The sequence below is a fragment of the Macrobrachium nipponense genome, chromosome 22 (genome assembly GCF_015104395.2).
Source record: "Macrobrachium nipponense isolate FS-2020 chromosome 22, ASM1510439v2, whole genome shotgun sequence".
Taxonomy (NCBI): domain Eukaryota; kingdom Metazoa; phylum Arthropoda; class Malacostraca; order Decapoda; family Palaemonidae; genus Macrobrachium; species Macrobrachium nipponense.
The window spans coordinates 23,300,403-23,321,865 of NC_087213.1; the positions used below are offsets into that span (position 1 = coordinate 23,300,403).

Genomic DNA, 21,463 nt, shown 5'->3' on the forward strand with positions numbered 1-21,463 from the left:
TAATTTATAAGATTATTTTGAAATGCATTATACAGTTTGTTGATTTGACCCTAGCTCATTTTTCCCCTACCTTAAATGCTTTAATTCCTTACTTAAAATCACCTGATTACATCTATGACCACAACCTAAACCATTCTTCAAATGAAATTACCTTTATCCCATTTTTCCTCAGGTTTATCCAGCAACCTTCTCTCACCCTTTTCCCATACCTTTTTTACTTATTGTTCTTCTTTGGAAACCATTCACAGATATTTCTATTGAGCCTTCCACTAACTATTTACTACTAAAAAACCAATCTAGCAAACATTCTCTATTACTTTTTTCCTTTCCTGAAGTACAGTCACCACTTAATTAATGTGTTTAATTGACGTGCATTCGATTTAACGCAAGCTAGAAAATATTCAAAATTTACAAAAAAACACAAAACGTTTGAATTAACGTGAATTGGCCCCTTTGCGTGTTGTTTTCAAATCACCCGGCCATCAGCGCTGCAAACGGCAGCTGTCAACATAACCAAAGACATAGCACAGTATTTATTTATTAATAAAGCAAAAAACATTGTTTATTTACTAATAAAGTGAAAGATTTTGTTTATTACAAAAAAAAAAAAAAAAAAAAAAAAAAAAAAAAAAAAAAAAAAGAAAAAAAAAATCAACACAAAACAAGAATCAGCTTGTTCCGACATCGGCATGATTTTTTATAGTAAACCAGGCTGCTGATGGCTACGTATAATTACACACACAACGTATAACATGCTTTTCCATGAATTGTTTAAAAAGATATGCATTACTTCTCTGTATCCAAAAACATTGTATGTATTCTCATATTATTGTTTTAGTATAAAATAATAACATAGCGATCAATGTTTTTGTTTAGAAATCAGCTGATGGTGAATAGAATTATTTTGCTGTATTTTACTCATTCTTGTGCAAAATTTTTTTGCTTCTGGTTAGCATAACGAATATCTAGATGCCCAAGAACGTAACATCCCCCCTTTATTCCTATTATTTCATATGAAAAAATATGTTTAACGCACTTTAAATTAACACGAGCTCTCCGAGAACGTAACCCTTGCATTAATTGAGAGGTGACTGTATACTTATTCTTTTTAGGAAGCCATGCATACCACAACCACCCTTTTCTTCATCCAAACATATGGAGAGCTTAACATGACACTTGTTGCCAAGAAAAGCAGCTGAATACACTTTCCCTCAAACCAACATGCAAAACTTACTTGTCTTTCTCTTTTCGATCCTTGTCTAGTCCCCTGATTTCTTCACATAGCGATCAATGTTTTTGTTTAGAAATCAGCTGATGGTGAATAGAATTATTTGCTGTATTTTACTCAGTTCTGTGCAAATTTTTTTGCTTCTGGTTAGCATAATATCGAAATCTAGATGCCCAAGAACGTAACATCCCCCCTTTATTCCTATTATTTCATATGAAAAAATATGTTTAACGCACTTTAAATTAACACGAGCTCTCCGAGAACGTAACCCTTGCATTAATTGAGAGGTGACTGTATACTTATTCTTTTTAGGAAGCCATGCATACCACAACCACCCTTTTCTTCATCCAAACATATGGAGAGCTTAACATGACACTTGTTGCCAAGAAAAGCAGCTGAATACACTTTCCCTCAAACCAACATGCAAAACTTACTTGCTTTCTTCTCTTTTCGATCCTTGTCTAGTCCCCTGATTTCTTCCTCGACTTCCCTCTCGTGCTCTTTCATCAATTCAATCCTCTCCTTCTTGGGTATGCGGAAGTATTCCTTCAAATCCTTCCACTGTTCCAGAAGTTTATTAGCTAATTCCACCATACTTCCATGAAGGATGAGGAGTTCTCGAGAGACAACTTCATCCTGTGGGGTAGCTGCTGCAGCTGTATCCCCTTCCCCTGGTTCCACTGCACTCTTTTTCTCATCACTGAGATTTGAGTCACTACTATCATCTTCTGCTAAGCATCCTTCCAAACTGGGTTTACCCTTCAGTGCTTCCTGTTCTACATCAACGGAGTCCATGCTGATGTCGTCCACACTTGAAGAATCTATTGCTGCTGAAACAGGTTTGGCATCCATTTCACCATCTGAGTCCTCACTCGTGTCACTTTCAAAGAAACAAAAAAGACATAGCTATCAAAATGAGAAATCAAAGTCTCAAGACACCTAAAAATATAGTTATTATGAACTATTTATGTTAGTAACTACTAATTTCTAGTGATGACATGTCTTTCAAGAAAAACAAACTAACTTTGATATCCAAAACTGTTATATGAAAATAAAAAATCCAATATTCAACATACCCACACACATGACTTTCCATCAAATCAAGAATTGATACCCATTTGGCAATATAGTAAACAAAGCATTACATTTTCTTCAAGTACTTGTTCCTAAATAATGCACAGTTTTTTCAATTTCTACTTTACTTTCTGATTATTTCTTGTTTCTATGATATTTGCCATTTTTATAAGCCCTGAAACTGCAAACCCAATCATTCACTGCTCTAAAACGAATAATATTCAGAGTACAAAATTCTGTATACACTGATGTATGCTTACAATGACCTCTGGTCAACTTACCTCAATTTCTTCCCAGAATCAGAATCAACATTCATTAAAACACACCCAACAGGTCTGGGTGGTGGTGGTGGTGGGGGAGAACCGGAGATCGGCACTTCAACTGACTGGGTGCTCCATCGTTCAACTACTCCAAGTACACGACTGTCAGTCAACTGCGTCTTATTGGTGATTGGCAAACACTCAAGTGTCTTCAGTATCTGGTAAAAATATTCAACCATGACCTCAATGTAAAAACTTATCTTAATAAAACATCAACATTGATTACACTACACACATCACCATATTTACTGTTTCAAGTTTTTTAACAAATAATAAAATAATGTGATTGCCAATGAACATAAACATGATATTGTAATGATACAATAAAGTTTGTTCATACTTACCTGGCAGATATATATATAGCTGTATTTTCCGAAGTCCGACAGAAATTAAAAAACTTACGACACACGTAGTGGGAGTAAGGTGGTTAGTACCCATTCCCGCCGCTGAGAGGCGGGTATCAGGAAACCATTCCCATTTTCTATTCATAATTTTATTTCCACTGTCTCCTGAGGGGAGGTGGGTGGGTACTTAAATTATATATATCTGCCAGGTAAGTATGAACAAACTTTATTGTATCATTACAATATATTTTGTTCATTTTGAAAATTACCTGTCAGATATATATAAAGCTGGAATCTTACCTTTGGTGGTGGGAGAGACAGAATAGAATTTTAGGAAACATATACATGCAGATAATTGATATCTTGGTTCCTTACCACCTGTTAGCAAAGCTGGCTTCTACTCCTGATACGAATCTCGTCAGGATAGAGACGTCGTGTGCCTTCGCCCATAACAGGATCTCTTTTGCAAGGAAGAACAGGGATCGAGAGTGGGTTCCTCCCTGTTTCTTGAGGTATGCCAGGGCTGTGGTGCTGTCCGAGTTGATCTGCACCACATTGCCGGAGGACTTCGTCCTGAAAGAACTGGAGCGCCAGATGAACTGCTGCCAGCTCCTTGAGGTTTATGTGCCAGGACACCTGTTCCCCTCTCCAGGTGCCTGACACTTCCTCCCCCCCCAGTGTTGCTCCCCCCCACCCCGCGGAAGACGCGTCGGAAAACAACACTAGGTCGGGGCTCTGAAGCTTGAGGGAAAGACCCTCTGCGAGCTTCAAAGGTCGGTCCACCATCTTAGATGTTCCTTTACCTCTTACGATAACACCAGAATCGATTCCAAATTGTCTTGGTGATTCCAATTGTCCGACAGGAAGAATTGAAGAGGTCTGAGGTGAAACCTCCCTAGGGAAACAAACTTCTCCAGTGAGGAAATGGTCCCCACCCCAAGCAGACTCATCCATTCCCTCACCGAGCATGATTCTTTCCCCAGAAAAGGTTGCAACTTTGCTTAGGCAATCTAGTTGTCGCCCCTGGGGACGGAAAAGCCCGAAAAGCCCAACCGAGTCCATCTGAATCCCCAGATAGACTCAAGACTGAGAAGGGGTCAGATGTGACTTTTCAAGGTTCACCAGAAGCCCCAGGGACTTCGTTAAAGACAAGGTCGTGTGAAGGTCCTCCAGACACCGGTCTTTCGAGGAGGCTCGTACGAGCCAGTCGTCCAGGTAGAGAGAGATCCTGACTTTGGAAAGATGAAGCCACCTTGCAAATGTTCTTCATCAGTAGGGTGAATACCATCGGAGCAGTGCTGAGTCCGAAGCAGAGAGCCCTGAATTGAAACACTTTTCCTTTCAGGACAACCGCAGGTATTTCCTCGACTGGGGGTGGATGGGGGGGATGTGAAAATACGCGTCCTGGAGATCTAGTGAAGCCATCCAATCCCCCGGTCTTAAGGCTCCCATCACTGACTGAGGTGTCTCCATCTTGAACCTCTGCTTGATGACAAAGAGGTTCAGGTTGCTGACATCGAGTACCGGTCGCCATTCCCCCGACTGCTTTGGCACCAGGAACAGTCTGTTGTAAAATCCCTGGGTGTCGTAGACAGCGGGGGTGGTTTCCGGAACGGGATCCGGTAACCCTTCTTTATGATGTCCAAGGGACCAATTGTCCGCACCTCTCTCTTCCCAGGCTTGCACAAAAAGCTGAAGCCTGGCTCCAACCGGTGACTGAAGGACTTCTGTTTCACTTCTTGTTCTTGGCAAGCGCAGTGGCTCTGCCTCTGGAAGTGCCTCTTCCTCGAGGGGCTGGTCTCGAGGAAGAACTACCTCGAAAGGGCTTCGATTTCTTGAGAATCGAAACTCCCGAGGACGAAGGTACCGCAGGTCCTTCCTTCGAAGATTGTGCGAGGAGATTCTTGCGGGCCTTGGCCTTTCCGTAGGCTGGTAGCAATGTCTTTTACCATAGCCTGGGGGAAGAGATGATCCGAAAAAGGAGCGAAGAGCAAATCTGCCTTTTGTGACGGAGAGACAGATTTAGCTGTGAAATTGCAAAACAAGGATCTCTTCTTCAAGAGCCCTGTGCAAAAGTGAGCTGTAAGCTCCTCCGAACCATCTCTGACGGCCTTGTCCATACACGGACATAACGCTGGACAGCTCCCCCAGACTAATCGAGTCGGAACTCCTAGACTTGGCATCCAGAACTCCCAGACACCAATCTAGAAAGTTAAAAGACCTCTAACGTACGAAAGAGGCCTTTAAGGTGGTGGTCCATTTCCGTAGTAGACCAGGAAACTTTCGAAGTGGACAGGTGAGACCTCCTCGAGGCATCCACAATGCTTGCGAAGTCTCCTTGGGCTGACGAGGGAAGTCTAATACCTATGTCTTCTCCCGTCTCGTACCAAATGCCTGCTTCCCACTAAGTCTTGAAAGGTGGCAGAGCAAAAGAAGTCTTTCCCTGAGACTTCCTTTTCTCCATCCAGTCATGGACTTTACGAAGAGCCCTCTTAGTCGAAAGGGACTTCTTCATTCTGACAAATGCCGAGACCTTGTTGATCTTGGAAGAAGAAAGTTGCGAGGGAGGAGAGCGAGGAGCTTCAGGATGAAAAAGTATCTCCAAAACTCCGATTGAAGAAGGCGGGTCAATACCTGGTAGTCAGAAGAGACCGCCGCCAACGGTTTCTCATCATCAACTTCAACTGAAGCGCCGCTAACCTCTGCTTCCGACACAGGTGAAGTCGGAGGAAGTAAGGCTGAACCAAGACTATCTGGTCTAAGTTTCCAAGAGGAGCGTTGCTGCGAAGTGGAAGGTAAAGCTGACTCCTTAATAGAAAATCCGGTTGTCTCTCTAAGACCCGAAGTAACTTGCAAAGTCTCATCAAAAAACACGGTGGGTGACGACGAAAATCCACTTATCCGCGTCCACCCGATTGGTTGGTTTTATAAAGTTTAGGTGTAACACCAAGCACTGGGGCAGCAAAAGGCACACCTGGCGTCCGCTGGCGCACACCTGGCGTCCGCTGGCGCACACCTGGCGTCCACGGCGCTCGCTGTCTGCTACTAGCGCTCGCTGTCTGCTACTAGCGCTAGATTGGCGTCCACTCGCGCGCTGCTGGCGTCCACTGGCGTGCGTATGACGTTCACTAAAGCGAGCTTAACATCTTTGCGCGCGCTCTGCTTCCGCTGGTGCACTCTTAGTTGTCACTGGCGCTCGCTTGGCTTCCGACCGAGCGTCAAGATCCTGAACTTGCACCGAAGCGTCCACGCAAATATCGAGATCTCGCACCGCAAGTTTACGAGCGGGTAATACCGCTTCATGCGCAGAGCGTGTAAATTCCTCTTCACGTCTCTAGAGAGCCGCTGGGGAGTCGCACGAACTCTAGCAGGAGAAGAAAGTGGAGGAGAGGACGAGCGAGGAGAAGGAGAGGGAGACCTTCTAGATCTCTTCACAGGTAGGACGGTCATCCTTTCTCCGGGACGTGGTTGCGTCCCTCTCTTAGAAAGAGCATTAGCAAGTTGTTGCTGCAAAGAGCGCAGGATCTTCTCAGTAGGAGAGGATTCCTTGTCAGGTGACGGACTGATCCTGTGAGAAGGCGAGGGGCGAGGGGACGCCTTCTTCCTTCTCCCAGGAACTGCCGTAGAACGCGCTCGGGAGCGACTGGGGCGCTCAACAAAGTCATCATCCGATGACTCTTTACGTTTCTTCTGTGGCGGGAAGGCTGCGAGCATACTCTCAGGCGAAGATCGCCGCTCGAGAGCAAAAACTGGACGTGAAGCGTCACGATCACAACGCTCCTTTTCAGCGGGCGTGAAACTGACTGAGAGCTCCACCCCTTGTGCGGGGAGGAAGCCTCTGAAGAAGAGAAACACTCTTTGAGGAGACGTGCACGCGCACGCTCCTTGGCAGTCTGGGTAGCGTCAACAGATACTGCCGAAGGCATGTCAGATCAGGTGGGCGTTCCCCGTAACCCTCCTGCGGCTTTCGACATGCCCTCTCCCTGAAACCTGGGAGTCCGGCAGCGGTCTAGGCCTAGAGGCGAAATGGGCCGATCTGACGCACCCTCCACAAACGAAGGAGCACTGTCACTGCACTTTGCACCTTCACTTTTGCCTTCTAAGGCGAGCACTTTAGATTCTAAATTACGAATCTACTCTAAGATAAGCGTAAGGGTATTACCCTCCACAGACACTGTTTCAGGGCCCAAAGGCAACACTACAGGGTTAGGAGTAGTGATTAAAGGAGGGTTAGTAGGAGAAAACATGAACTTCCTGACGTTTACCTGAAACGCTCCTGGAGGAAGACCTCCTTAACCTATCCCGTTCAAGCTTACGAAGATAGGACTCATACGCTCTCCATCCAGAATCAGAAAGACACTCACATTACCTTTGCAGCGACTTTCATACATACAATCATGCTCCCTGCAACTCTTACACAAAGTATGAGGGTCTACTGATGCTTTCAGTAGCCTACCTCGACAATCACTCTTGGTACAAAACCTGGCGCTAGCCGAACTAGAACCAGACATCTTATTTAAAGAGAAATCAAGCCAAAATCAATCAAATCCACAATTAACGTGTGCCTAGCCACCGATCCAAAAGTCAAGATACCAAAAAATCAAAAAGGGGCGGTACTATAGTAGCCAAGTTTCCTAAATTCAAGACGGAGGTGCTGAAAACTGTTTACAACACCGGCGACAGAAAAAATTATGAATAGAAAATGGGAATGGTTCCTGATACCCGTCCCCCAGCGGCATTCCCCTGACTCCCACTACGTGTCGTAAGTTTTTAATTTCTGTCGGACTTCGGAAAATACAGCTATATATATATCTGACAGGTAAGTTTCATGAACAAACATGAAAATACTATGGAATGGTAAACAGGAGTCATTTTTTTAATATAACTATTCAAAAATACAATTATAACACAAAATCCCCTCCCAATCTAAAACCCTAAACTTTTTACTAGACAAAATGTTGTACACGCATTATTGCAGCACAGGGATGGGTTGTAAATAAGTGAAAGACTTCTGAAAACAGTGTACACCTGGAAATAAGTATACTGTCCTGTGGTTTTATAACATAAAAATGATATTGTTATGTTACAATAAAGTTTCATACATACTTACCTGGCAGATATATAACATAGCTAAGACTCCGTCGTCCCCGACAGAAATTCAAATTTCGCGCCACTCGCTACAGGTAGGTCAGGTGATCTACCGGCCTGCCCTGGGCGGCAGGACTAGGAACCATCCCCGTTTTCTATCATATTTTCTCTCCTTTCCACCTGTCTCCTGCGGGAAGGCTGGGTGGGCCTTTAATTGTATATATCTGCCAGGTAAGTATGTATGAAACTTTATTGTATCATAACAATATCATTTTCATACAATAAACTTACCTGTCAGATATATACATAGCTGATTGGCACCCTTCGTGGAGGGTTAAGAGACAGCTACTATATGGAATAGACAGGTAACATATGTTGTAGGTATAAATAAAACCTTGGGTTCCTACCTGATAGGTGGTAGACTTCGTGGGTGTTTGCCCAGTAGTCTGCATCACCTCAAGAAACTTTAGCGAGATATTATGATCTATGGCCAAGAGTTCTTGTGGGTCTGCCGATGGGGTCTTATCCGCTTACTCGGCAGAGCCTAAAAGGACTTTGTCAATGGGTGCTGATCCACTTATATGACAATACACCTTATGAAGGAGCACACAACCAATCCCGACCACCTGCTCCTAACCATACGTTAGAACTAAGGATTGTTACGAGTTATCCCAGAACTCGTCACAACAACCGTAACTCAAAACCACTACGCACACATACATAATTTTCAAAAAAAAAAAAAAAAAAAAAAAATTATACTCAACTAATAAGGATATGACAAGAATTCTCTTACTGAACAACATAGACGGCCGCCCGTGCGAGCCAAATCCTCCATTGTTCGAAGAGACTCTCGACCATATCCAAAAAGAAGAACAGTATATACATTTAAGGATTGTGTCGGCTCCCGTACCAGAATCGTATCTGCCGATACGATAGGACCTAGAGAAAAACACTTCTCATACGTCACACGTACGTTCTTTCAAGTAATGAGATGCAAATACTGAGTTGCATCTCCAGTATGTCGTATCAATGATGTTTTGAAGCGACATAGTTCTTATAAAACGAGAGAGACGTCGCAACCCGCTCTTACTTCATGAGCTTTTACTCTCAGTAGTTGTAATTGTTCGTCAGGACAGACCTTATGAGCGTCCGTAATGACGTTTCTTACAAAGAACGCCAGAGCATTCTTGGACATCAGTCTTGTGGGTCTTTTACCGCGCACCAAAGACCTTGTCTAGAGCCTCCAACTGACGCTTTCTCTGAAGGTAGAACTTCAGAGCTCTCACAGGGCATAGAGACCTCTCTGCTTCTCTGCCTACTGAGACTCGACATTCCTTTGACTTCGAATGACTTAGGCCAGGGATTCGTGGGATTCTCGTTTTTCGCTAAAAACACGGTCTTAAACGAGCAAATAGCCGAGTCTCCCTTGAATCCTACTTTATCCTGCAGAGCTTGTAATTCACTAATTCTTTTTGCCGTAGCTAAAGATAAAAGGAATAGGCATTTTCTAGTTATGTCTCTAAACGATGCCAGATGAGGAGGTTCGAATCTATCCGAAGACAGCTATTTGAGGACTACGTCCAGGTTCCAGTTCGGAGGTATTGGTTCCTTAGACTTTGAAGTCTCAAAAGATCTTATGAGATCGTGGAGATCTTTGTTATTTGCCAGATCTAATCCTCTGTTCCTGAATACAGCCGAGAGCATACTTCTGTATCCCTTTATTGTGGATACGGCTAGATGAGATTTTACTCTCAGGAATAGCAAGAAATCAGCAATTTCGCTATATCGGTGCAGGAGGAGGAGGACAACGTTCTTGGTTCTACACCACCTTCTAAATACCTCCCACTTCGACTGGTATACTTTCGTAGTGGAGGTTCTGCGTGCTCTCGCGATCGCGCTTGCCACTTCGCGAGAAAAGCCTCTCGCTCTGACAAGTCTTTCGATAGTCGAAAGGCAGTCAGAGCGAGAGCGGGGAGGTTTTGATGGTACCTCTTGAAGTGTGGTTGTCTGAGAAGATCCGTCCTTCTTGGTAGGGATCTTGGAAAGTCTACGATCCACTCTACCACCTCCGTGAACCATTCCTGGGCCGGCCAAAAGGGGGCTATTAACGTCATCCTCGTCTCTTTTGACGCCACAAACTTTTTCATTACTAACCCCAGGATTTTGAATGGGGGAAAAGCATAAACGTCTACTCGAGACCAGTTTAGCAGGAAGGCGTCTACCATAATTGCTCTTGGATCTTCCACGACCGAGCAAAAACACTGGGAGCCTTTTGAAATGAATGTTGCGAAGAGATCCACATGAGGAGTTCCCCACAGAGACCAGAGATCGAGACACACTTCCTCGTGTAGAGTCCATTCTGTATGAAGGACCTGGTTCCTCCTGCTGAGCCCTGTCGGCCCGTCACATTCCTTACTCCCTGTACGAATCTTGTCAGCAGGGAGATGTTCCTGTGAGACGTCCAAAGTAATAGGTCTCTCTTGTGAGCTCGTAAAGGAACGAGGAGTGCGTCCCTCCCTGTTTCCGAATGTAGGCAAGTGCGGTGGTGTTGTCCACGTTTACTTGCACTACCTTGTTTGACACCAGAGGTCTAGGCTCTTTAAGGCCAAATGTACTGCGAAGAGCTCCTTGCAGTTTATGTGCCAGGACACCTGTGCTGGTTCCCAGGTGCCTGACACTTCCTCTGAGCCTAATGTCGCTCCCCAACCTGTCTCCGACGCGTCGGAGAACAACACTAGGTCTGGGTTCTGTGTTCTTAGAGAGATCCCTTTGTTCTCTTCCAGAGGTAGCAACCACCACTGTAGGTGTGCCTTTATCTCCACTGGGATGGGAAAAACGTCCGACAGTTGTCCGGTTTTCCAGCTCCAAGACCTCTTGAAGAAGAATTGAAGTGGACGGTTTATGAAGTCTTCCTAGAGGAAGAAGTTCCAAGCGAGGAAAGCGTCCCCAGAAGGCTAACCATTCCCTCGCCGACGTTTGTTGCTTCTCTAAGAAGAGAGAGATTATCCGCAAACCTTTTGCGGTTCTCTCTTGCGAAGGAAAAACTCGAAAACCCCGAGAATCCATCCGAATCCCCAGATAGACTAGGTCTTGTCTGGGGGTCAGCTGAGACTTCTCGAGGTTCACAAGCAATCCCAACGCCTTGGTCAAATCCAGAGTCAACTTTAGGTCCTCCCAAGCACTGTCTCTCCGATCTGGCCCTGATGAGCCAGTCGTCTAGATACATAGAGACATTCACTCCTTTGAGGTGAAGAAATCTCGCCACATTCTTCATCAGGCTTGTGAAGACCTGAGGAGCTGTGGACAGGCCGAAACACAAGGCTCTGAACTGAAAGATCCTTCCCCCCGTCATGAAACGGAGGTACTTCTTCGATGAAGGGTGGATCGGGACGTGAAAGTAGGCGTCCTGGAGATCTAGAGACACCATCCAATCTCCTTGTCGTAATGACGCTAGGACTGAAGCAGAAGTCTCCATGGAGAACTTCTCCTTCTCTGAACAATTTTTGTTGAGAGGCTGACGTCCAGTACTGGTCTCCAGCCTCCCGAGGCTTTCGCCACTAGAAAAAGGCGATTGTAAAACCCCGGGGAGTTTTGATCCAGTACTAGTTCTATCGCTCTCTTGTCCCACATTTGTTCCACCATCGATCGAAGAGTATCCCTCAGCACAGGGTCCTTGTACTTGGCTGATAGTTCCCTTGGTATTGACGTTAGGGGGAGGAGTGTTCAGGAAAGGGATACGATATCCCTTCCTTATGATAGTCAATGAAGACGCGTCCGCGTCTATCAGTGTCCAGGCCTCCACGAATCCAGGAGCCTGGCACCTACTGGTGCTTGGAGGAGAGATGTTTCATTTTCCCTTTTTAAAAGGGACGAAAGGCAGACCTACCTCTCTTCTCCGGAGCCTTCCTTCTTGCGGGAGGTCTGGAGGTCGGACCACCTCGAAAGGGCTGCATTGATGTACTAGGTCCTTTCTTGTCAGATACCGAAACAGGTTTCTTCTTCTAGCTGACTGCGTCAGAAGATCCTGAGTCGCCTTCTCAGTAAAGAGTGAGCAAACGTCCTTCACTAACTGAGAAGGAACAAAAAGTCAGAAAGAGGCGCATACAGTAGAGCTGCCTCTGAGCATGCGGAGACTGCCTTTGTTAAGAAGGCGCCATACACCGTCCTTTTCTTTAAAAGACCTGCTCCAAATAATGAAGAGACTTCAAAAGAACCATCCTGTACCGCTTTGTCAATGCAAGACAAAATGCATAACAGGGCTTCAGGTTCGATTCCTTTCTGAATCATGGGCTTTCTTGGACATCACCCCAAGGGACCAATCTAAGAAGTTGAAGACTTCCAATACATGAAAGAGTCCCTTGAGGAGATGATCCAGTTCAGAAATACTCCATGTAATTCCGTTGCAGAATTGAGACTTGGACGCCTTGAAGCGTCAACCAAAGTCGAAAAATCTGCCTCTGTTGTAGAAGGGAGAGCGATACCCATATTCTCTCCCGTCTTATACCATATGCCTCTTTTCCCAGCTAATCTTGCTGGAGGCATGACAAAAGACTGTCCTGACTAAGTCTTTCTTAGACTTCATCCATGAGTCTAAGGCGTGTAATGCCCGCTTCATCGAGATGGTGGGTTTCATGTTTAGAAAAGACGAGGGCTTCTTCGTCTTAGCACTGGAAAAGAGCGAGCGCGGAGAAGGAGGAGCAGCAGGAGTCAACTCGTCTCCATACTCCTCAAGAAGCAGGGTAGTCAAAACCTTATAGTTGGACAAACCCTCTCTTTCCATGATCTTCATCATCCGAGTTTTCCTCCAACTCGGGATTTATCTGAGTCTCCGTCTCCTTTCCTGAACTTTCCTCTTCTGTAGGAGACAAACTAACCTAATAGGAGAGGGGCTAAGGGAATGATACTCTTTCCTTTTTTTTTTTTTTTTCCCGTTTTACAAGACCTGGAAGGCGTCACAAGCTCCGGCTTCTCTTGAACTTTAGAAGACGCCTTGTATGACGCTTCCCGTTGCTACCGAGCGTCAATAGCTTGACGTCCTCTTGCTGACGTCTTGATGGAAACGCTTCCAACTCCTGGAAGACGCTCCGCTCTCTAAAGGCGTCCTACTCGGCGTCACAATATTGGATGGAGCGTCACGTCTAAGATCCGCTTTGAATGACGCTTCACTTCTAAAAGACGTCTTACGTTTCTCTGGCTTTCCGAAACTCTCGTAAGCCCCCGTTCTAGCTCTCGAACTCGCAGCTTCTGCAAGACGTTTAGCAGTTTCACGTCTGTCTGACGCTTCTCTTCGAGCAGGTGAGAGAGGACGAGACTTCTTAATTGGAAGCGTGACGTCCTTCCGACGGGGCGCTAAAACTCCCACAAGAGATGACAGTTGTTCCTGAACCGCCATAATTATCTTTCTTGACGCTTCTCCCACGTCTAGTGCATGACGCCTTTCGTCATCACTCGGGGAAGAAGAAAGAAGGGGTACTTCCGCACAAGCGTCAGGTGACGCTGACGCCACTTCGCTTTCTTAATAGCAGACGGAGCGTCATCTGAGAAGCGCTCTGGGCTCGAACTATGTCGGGCTTTCATATGACGCTTTCAGCGGTCTCGATAAGTTCGAACTCCTTCCACCCTCGTTTAGGTGAGGGAGAGGGAGAGGACGAGAAACACTCGCGAAGGACGCTTTTTTCTATAGCGTCCTTGAGCCGCCTGCCATGAAGCAGAGCTAGCTGAAGGGACGTCTGACCGGTTGGGGATTCCCCACGGACCTCCTTAAGGCTTTCGACTTTCCTTCTCCTCTGGGCATGGGAGCTTGGAAGAGGTCTAGGCCTGGGAGCGTTCGGCGGGACGATCAAACGCCCCCTCCACAACACTGGGAGAACTCACTTCACTGAAATGTTCACTATCACTAGCCTTACCTTTGGAGTCGGCCATCTTGGACTTCATGTCTCTAATAGTAGCTTTCAGATTGGCGATTTCCGATGCCGAATCCGAAAAAGCACTCTGAGAATGAGATATATAGGGAGAATCTACATCAGTAGGATTAGAATTATCCGTGAAAGGCTCAATAGGCCTTGAACTCACACCTTTCAGTCGTCTAACTCTATCCCTCTCTAACTTCTTCAAATAAGAAGTCAAAGTCTTCCACTCTTCTGCATTCAATCCCTCGCATTCCTTACAAGTATTAATAGCAGACACTGAACCCCCCTACTTTAACGGCATACAGTGTGAGGATCAAACCGAAGCCTTCGGTATCCTCACCTGCAGCCTACATTCACACACATTCTCACACTCACATTATAATCAGACATACTGATAAAAATTCCAAAAGAGTTATTCCAAAAACAGTCCACAGTAGCGAAATGCCAAAACACGATCCAAATACGTCACCAAAAAGCCGAAAAACGTTGATCAAATGTTGAAAAATGATCTAAGTCAGGAGGTAATAACAACAATTTGTTGATACCACCGGCGACAGAGAAAATATGATAGAAAACGGGGATGGTTCCTAGTCCTGCCGCCCAGGGCAGGCCGGTAGATCACCTGACCTACCTGTAGCGAGTGGCGCGAAATTTGAATTTCTGTCGGGGACGACGGGAGTCTTAGCTATGTATATATCTGACAGGTAAGTTGATTGTATGAAACAAAAAATTTCTGTATTGCATTTCAAAGAATTCTCTTACAAGTTATCAGAGTTAGCTGACTTATCTCTATTGGTTTCTGACTCTTATACAGGCAACAGGGACATCATGTATGTCCATTACAGCGCAAATGACAAATTTTTAATCAATTTGTATCTTTCATAACTAACAAACGTGAGGTATGTGTAGAAAACAAGAGCTCAATCATGCCTGGACTGTTTGTCATGTGCTCAGTCAAATTCAATAATATAAACTAGAATGGGCTTATCAAAGATGGAAATTTCCCAAAGACACAAACCCTTAAAATTACTGTAAAAGAATATCAACAGAACATTCATGGCATATTATAATAATGAAGCATTACCACTTACCTCAATCAACAGAACATCCCATATAATACTAAAGCATTATCACTTACGTCAATCTTGATGGAAGCATGCTCATAGGCAGAGCCTAAATCACCATCCGGACCAAAGAAGAGAAAGCCCATGATAATCCATAAAGAGCCTTTTGCAAGCCGAGGTACTGCACTGGACAAGACGAAGGAGCATTACTCTTGAATTGGAATTATCTGCTCTAACCATTAGTCGACACAAATTAAGGATATCCTGTCGTGTTCTCAAACTTTTTGGCATTAAGTTTCTCTATCTCATCTTCAAGCTGCAATAAGTAACAACTGTTAATTATAACAGGAGATAACACTTATATAAGCAATTTCATAACCAATGAGCATATTCAGGCTAATTTCCTCTATTTTTTCCCACACAATACCGTAATATGCCTAAAAAACATGCATAAAAATTCAAAGATTAGCCTTAGCAATAACTATACTAGTTTTTTTTCCATCTGTCCACCCGCCAGTGGTGTTTGTGTATGGTAACACTGCATCCCGGGCTTTAGATAGTTACATTCAGCTACATTCAACAATTAAAATAATACCCTATTTCGAATATTAACGGTGTAATTTGCATACAGTAAAATATAAAATGATATTGTTAAGATACAATAAAGTTTTGTACATACTTACCTGGCAGATATATACTTAGCTATAGACTCGGTCGTCCCGACAGGAATTTCAAAACCTCTCGGCACACGCGACAGGTAGGTCAGGTGATCCCCCATTCCCGTCCCGCCGGGCTGGTTGGGGCGGGGTCCTGGAACTTATTCCCGTTTTCTAAGCCATAATTTCTCTTCCACCTGTCTCCTGAGGGGAGGAGGGGGGTGGGTGGGCCATTAATCGTATATATCTGCCAGGTAAGTATGTACAAAACTTTATTGTATCTTAACAATATCATTTTTGTACAAGAAACTTACCCAGCAGATATATACTTAGCTGATTGGCACCCTTGGTGGCGGGCAAGAGACCGCTAAAAACAAAATAATACTTAAACTAAATACATTAAAAAACAGGGAAAAAAACAACCTATGTTCTTGGATAACATAATCCATAGTTCCTACCTGATTGGGTTGAAGACTTCATGACTACTGTCGATGAGTCTGCCTGCCTCAAGAGTTTCAACGAGGAATGAACCTATGGTTGAATAACTCTTTGGATCGTACCAATGGGGGCTGACCCACTTACATGGTAGAGCCATGACCTTTTGTCATATCAATGGAGACTCGCCCTCTTACATGACAGAGTTAAGGTTATTAAAAATTCACAAAGAGCACTGAAGCCAATCCCGATCACCTGACCATGTTAGTATTGTTATAATCTATGAATTGTAAGAGGGTTCCCTATTCCCTCTGACAATTAACCAATAAAAAACAACCACCAATAAAAAGTAATTTAAGCACTAAACTAAATTAGGAAGGATTAGCCTCAGCCCCTTCTCCCAGCACTGAATTCGCCGAAACATACGCTCCCAGAGCAAAGCACTTTTCGTACGAAATTTTAACGTCTCTTAGGTAATTCGAGGCGAACACAGAATTACATCTCCAAAAACGTCGACTTATAAGAGCCTGAAGAGACCATGTTTTGTGAAATGCCATAGACGTAGCTATGGCTCTCACTTCATGAGCTCTCACTCTGAGAAACCTTGAGATGCTCTTCATCGCACTTAACCTCTTCATTACCGAAAGTTTGTTTGGAGGTAGGTGGGTACCACCATTCAAGTCTACTACCGCACCGGGTGCATAAAGGTGGTACGCATAGTACCACCAAAACTCCTCTTTTCAGATAGGGACTTCCAATCATTCTGTAATTTCGGTTTGAAGAGTTTGGAGCAAAATAAACAGTATGACACGATGCCAGACGTATGATGAACCCAAAAAAATAGTATTATTACTGGTTTATAGTAGTGTGTAGGTGACAGATGAACTGCGTCTCAACAAAAAATCACAAAACCAGACAAGCGTAAACATGTAATAACTTCTACCCAAGTAAAAAACCAGTTGTATCATCATTACTGTATTTATTTATTTATTCACTTATTACATTTTACAAATAAAAGATATGAACACCAGATAAATGAAGGTATAAATAAAGCCTTATAGTAACTTTATATATAAAAAACCAAGCCAGAGAAAAAGCAAAAAAAAGCGATTTTTTCTTGAGGACAAGAAACTTGAAAAATTAGTTTAGATACCCCTGATGCCCCTAAAGTTGTTTTCTGTGATGAAACTAATCTTAGAAAACGTAGAAAATGTACATTGACCAATTTTGAAAGATATACTAAAAAATTGCGATTTCCATATTTATTGGCGGGGCTTTCGCTTTAGTTTTTGCTCTTTTTTTTTTTTTGTTTTTTTCTTTTTTTTTTTTTGTTATTACGTGCTTATTTACTGTTCTATTTTGATAATACTTATGTGCATGTTCCAGCGATATACCAACTTCTGTAAGACCGAATTTCTATTCAAGACCGTAGTTTTCTCACCGACCACCAGTGTCCCCTTGTACAAAGGACACTGAGTTTCCCTTTTTTTTTTTTTTCATAAAATCATTTATTTTCCCTGTAGGAGATAAAACTAACAGAAAATATGCGTTATTATAGTACTAATAATACCTGATAATTTCATTAGCCTGTCTTGATTAGTGTATTTTTGGCAAATATTTTTACGATCGGCACCCCTCCAAACTGGAGTCACTACCGAGAGATTCAGTTCGGCAGCGAACGCAAGTTTACATTCTGCTCACCCACCCGGTAAAGAAGGGGTTAAGGTGAGCTTCCCTTATTACATCTTTTTATGAAGTATGTAAGGGCGTTCTTAGAAATCGATCTTTTCGGATCTCTTACAGAGCACCAAAGACTTTCTTCTCTACCTTTCAGCAACTTCTTCTTCTCCAGGTAGAACTTGAGTGCCCTGAACTGGACACAAAGTCCTTTTCTAGTTCTCTCCCTGTTAATGAAGATAGTGATTATATATTGTATAATTGTTATGGGTATAGATAAGTGTGATTATATATTGTATAATGTTATGGGTATTTTATGCATTGTTGAAATATGGTGGGTGTCCTATATATGGACAGCATGTGGTAGATTCTAGAAGGTGTCTGTTTGATGTATTTAAGTTGTGTTGTGACGTCATAGGCTGTGACGTCATAGACAAGATGGCGGCGGCGTCGGCAGGATGTAAACAATAACACGGGGTAGGAGAAAGCGTGTTGGTGGTGTGTGGTTGGTATGGGAGAGCTCTCTGTCTGGTAGGAGTTGTTTTTTGGGTCGTAAGTCTTGTGGTGCTGGTGTTTAAGGTGATTTCTGGAGTGTACTGGAGTTGGAGAAAGCGTACAGGTGGGTAGATTATTCATTTTTGTAGAGACAGAAAGGGGTTAGGTTAGGACAAAATTCAAACTGGTAGCAGAGCGTGGTTGATCAAAGATGCCTGGATCCGACAGTGAACAAAGGGAGACTACTAGATGGAGAAGGGAATGTCCTAGGTTTAGCGGGATACAAGAAGAATACAAAGAATGGAAAGGTCAAGCCGAAGATTGGCTATTGTTGTATGGAGAAGATACAAAATACCCGGCGATAGAAATGAGAATGAGCTTAAAAGGGAAAGCCCGAGAGCTAGTGGAAGCATTAGATAAAGATAAACTTACTGGTACAGAGGGTCCAAAGTTAATCCTAGAGAAAAAAACTAGATAAAGCCTATCTAAAAGACTCGGTAATGGAGAATTACGGTAGAATAAAAAGATACCTTCTAATAGAAGAGAATCTAGTGAAAATATGGCGGACTATTTAATTAGATACGAGAAGGCAGCATCTGAGTGTGAAAGAGCAATGGGGAAAGGCGCGCTTGAAGGCGAAGTCAAGGGGTATCATGTAATAGAGCAAGCAAATCTCACAGAAAATAAAAAAACAAATGGTATTATCGGCTTGTGGGCAAGAAAAGCTAGAGTACGGAACAGTGTCGCAAACAATGAAAAGACTATTTGAGGGATTAGGGACTAAAGAGGAACGGGAATGGTGGGGTTCGTCAGAAGGCAATGCCAGTTCTGGGAGAGGGAGGGAAAAACCAAAGATATCGGGGAAGATGGAACCGAGGAAGGGGTGGTAGAAATCCTATAAACAAAGAAGGGAAGGTAACAGTATGTGCAATATGCAGCTCAGAATGGCATTGGGCTAGGGATTGTCCTCAGAATTTTCATAATAGGAAGAAAACTGAAACAAGACTAGAAGAAAATAAGCTGAAACAGAAAAATGGGACGAAGAAAGAAGAGGTTTATGTAGGAGAAGTTAATAAAATAGTGGAAGCATCGTGGGAGGTGGTTGATGCAATTTTGGACACAGGGTGTAAATCAACAGTTTGCGGGGAATTGTGACTAGCACGTATTGTCATGGATTTGAGTCAGGAAGAGTTGAGGAGATGAGGGACACTAGGACAGAGTCTAATAAAGTGTTTAATTTTGGTGAGACATCTTATAAGTCCAGAGGAATAATAGAAATACCTGTGATACTAAAAAACAGAAAGTTTTATTTGAAGACGGAAATCTGCAAGGTGATATACCCTGGCTGATAGGTAAGCAAACCATGAGTAAAATGGGTATGACCCTAAATTTGAAAGAAAATTGTGTCATAGTAGAAGTATTAGGGGGAATGAAAGTAGAGTTAAGAGAAGACGAACAGGGTCATTTAAGAGTACCTATAAGGAGGAGGAAGGTAGAAGAATTATTACTGGAGGGTTGGAAGGGAAAGAATCCGAGGGAAATTAAGAACACAATGAAGAAATTACATTTACAGTTTGGTCATGGAAGTGGAGATAAAATATGGAAGCTAACAGAGGAAGCACAATGGAGTAATGGGTTAATCGAAAAAAGAAAAAAGAGGAAATAAGAAAGTTACTAACGGAACTGATTAAAAATTGTGAGGTTTGTAAAAAATACAAAAGAAAAACCCCGCCAAACCGGTAGTAGGCTTTTCTTGGAGTAAAACGTTCAATGAAGTCGTAGCGATGGATGTGGGAGAGATAGAAGAGAGAAAGTTCTTGGTAATAGTGGATATGGCAACGAGATATTGTCAGGCCTGTTGGATAAAAGATAAGAAACCAGAAACTATAATAAAGATACTTTTTGAGTGCTGGTTTTGCTATATTTGGAGCACCCTCCAAAATATTGTCAGATAATGGGGGGAGAATTTCAAAATGAAAAAGTAAGGAGGATGGCAGAAAAAATGGAATATTAAAGTATTAGCCACAGCATCAGAATCTCCGTGGAGCAACGGATTATGTGAAAAAACCGTAGGCATGATCAAGGGAAGTGTAAGGAAGATGATGGAGGAAGAGGAAGTAGATTGGTCCATAGCTTGAAATGGGTAGTGAGTGCTAGGAACTGTTTAATGAATAATGGAGGTTTCTCTCCCAACCAATTAGTATTTGGAAAAAAACCCTCACTGCCTAACCTAATAGGAGAAGAAAGTTCAAGTCCTGCAAGCAGAGAAAAAGGGATGGAAGAGGGTATGGTAAGGGGACACACTGAATGCAATGCACAAGGCCAGAGAAGCATTTATAAAAAATGAGTCCTGTAATAAAATAAGAATAGCGCTAAACAAAAACATCAGAGAACATAAATTTGAAGAGCAGTGGTAGGAGATGAGGTATTCTATAAGAGGGAAAATGAAAATGAATGGAGAGGACCTGCTCAGGTAGTGGGAGTATCGGGGAAAACAATAATAGTCAAACATGGGGATTCTTTAAGAGAAGTAGCTAGGATACATGTGACAAGGATCAACGACGATCACCAGATACAGAAGAGATATCGGCTAGAATAGATAAATCCCATGGGGTGAAAGGTAGGTCAGATGGCCCAAATGAAGGGAAAGTAGATTGGCTGGAAGGAGAGGAGATAATAGGTGAGAGAAGGAATGCAGACACAGAAGAGACTATAGAAAGAGAGGTGATAGAGGAAACAGTGGAAGATAACGGGCAAAGTGGGTCAATAGAAAGCGAGTTAATGGAAGAAATACCAAAATTCAAAAAGGGAAATAGAGTTAGGGCTATAAACAATGATACAGGACAAGTAGAAGAATGGACTATTTTAGGTCTTGCAGGAAAAAGATCAAGCCAAGCATGGGCTGATTCGTACAATATACGAGACTCACAGTCAGGTGACAAAGGGTGGGTTAACTTGAGGGATTATAGTCAGGTAGAAAAATTGAAGATGAAGAGGAGGTGTTGCTGGGATTTGAAAATAGAAGCATAATGGAAGCTAAAGAAAAAGAACTTCTAAGTTGGAGAGATAACCAGGTATATGAGGTAATTGATGTTGGACAAAAAGCTATATCTACAAGATGGATAGTAACTGAAAAGATAAAAGGGGGGAAAGGATATGTAAAGCAAGATTGG

At 43.2% G+C, this 21,463-nt stretch overlaps 2 protein-coding genes across 2 annotated transcripts in view; one reads left to right on the plus strand and one right to left on the minus strand.

Moving 5' to 3' along the window:
- The window catches only part of LOC135198545 (uncharacterized), a 189,372-nt gene that overhangs the window by 74,761 nt on the left and 93,148 nt on the right, over nucleotides 1–21,463 (plus strand).
- Nucleotides 1–21,463, minus strand: part of LOC135198837 (histone-lysine N-methyltransferase SETD2-like) — a 50,808-nt gene that overhangs the window by 4,401 nt on the left and 24,944 nt on the right. The window contains exons 4-6 of the mRNA XM_064226806.1: nucleotides 15,102–15,343; nucleotides 2,584–2,780; nucleotides 1,663–2,108 (exon numbers count right to left, since the gene is read on the minus strand). Coding sequence (XP_064082876.1) covers nucleotides 1,663–2,108; nucleotides 2,584–2,780; nucleotides 15,102–15,173 — 715 coding nt within the window. The 5' untranslated portion in view covers nucleotides 15,174–15,343. The remainder of the gene's footprint in view (nucleotides 1–1,662; nucleotides 2,109–2,583; nucleotides 2,781–15,101; nucleotides 15,344–21,463) is intronic.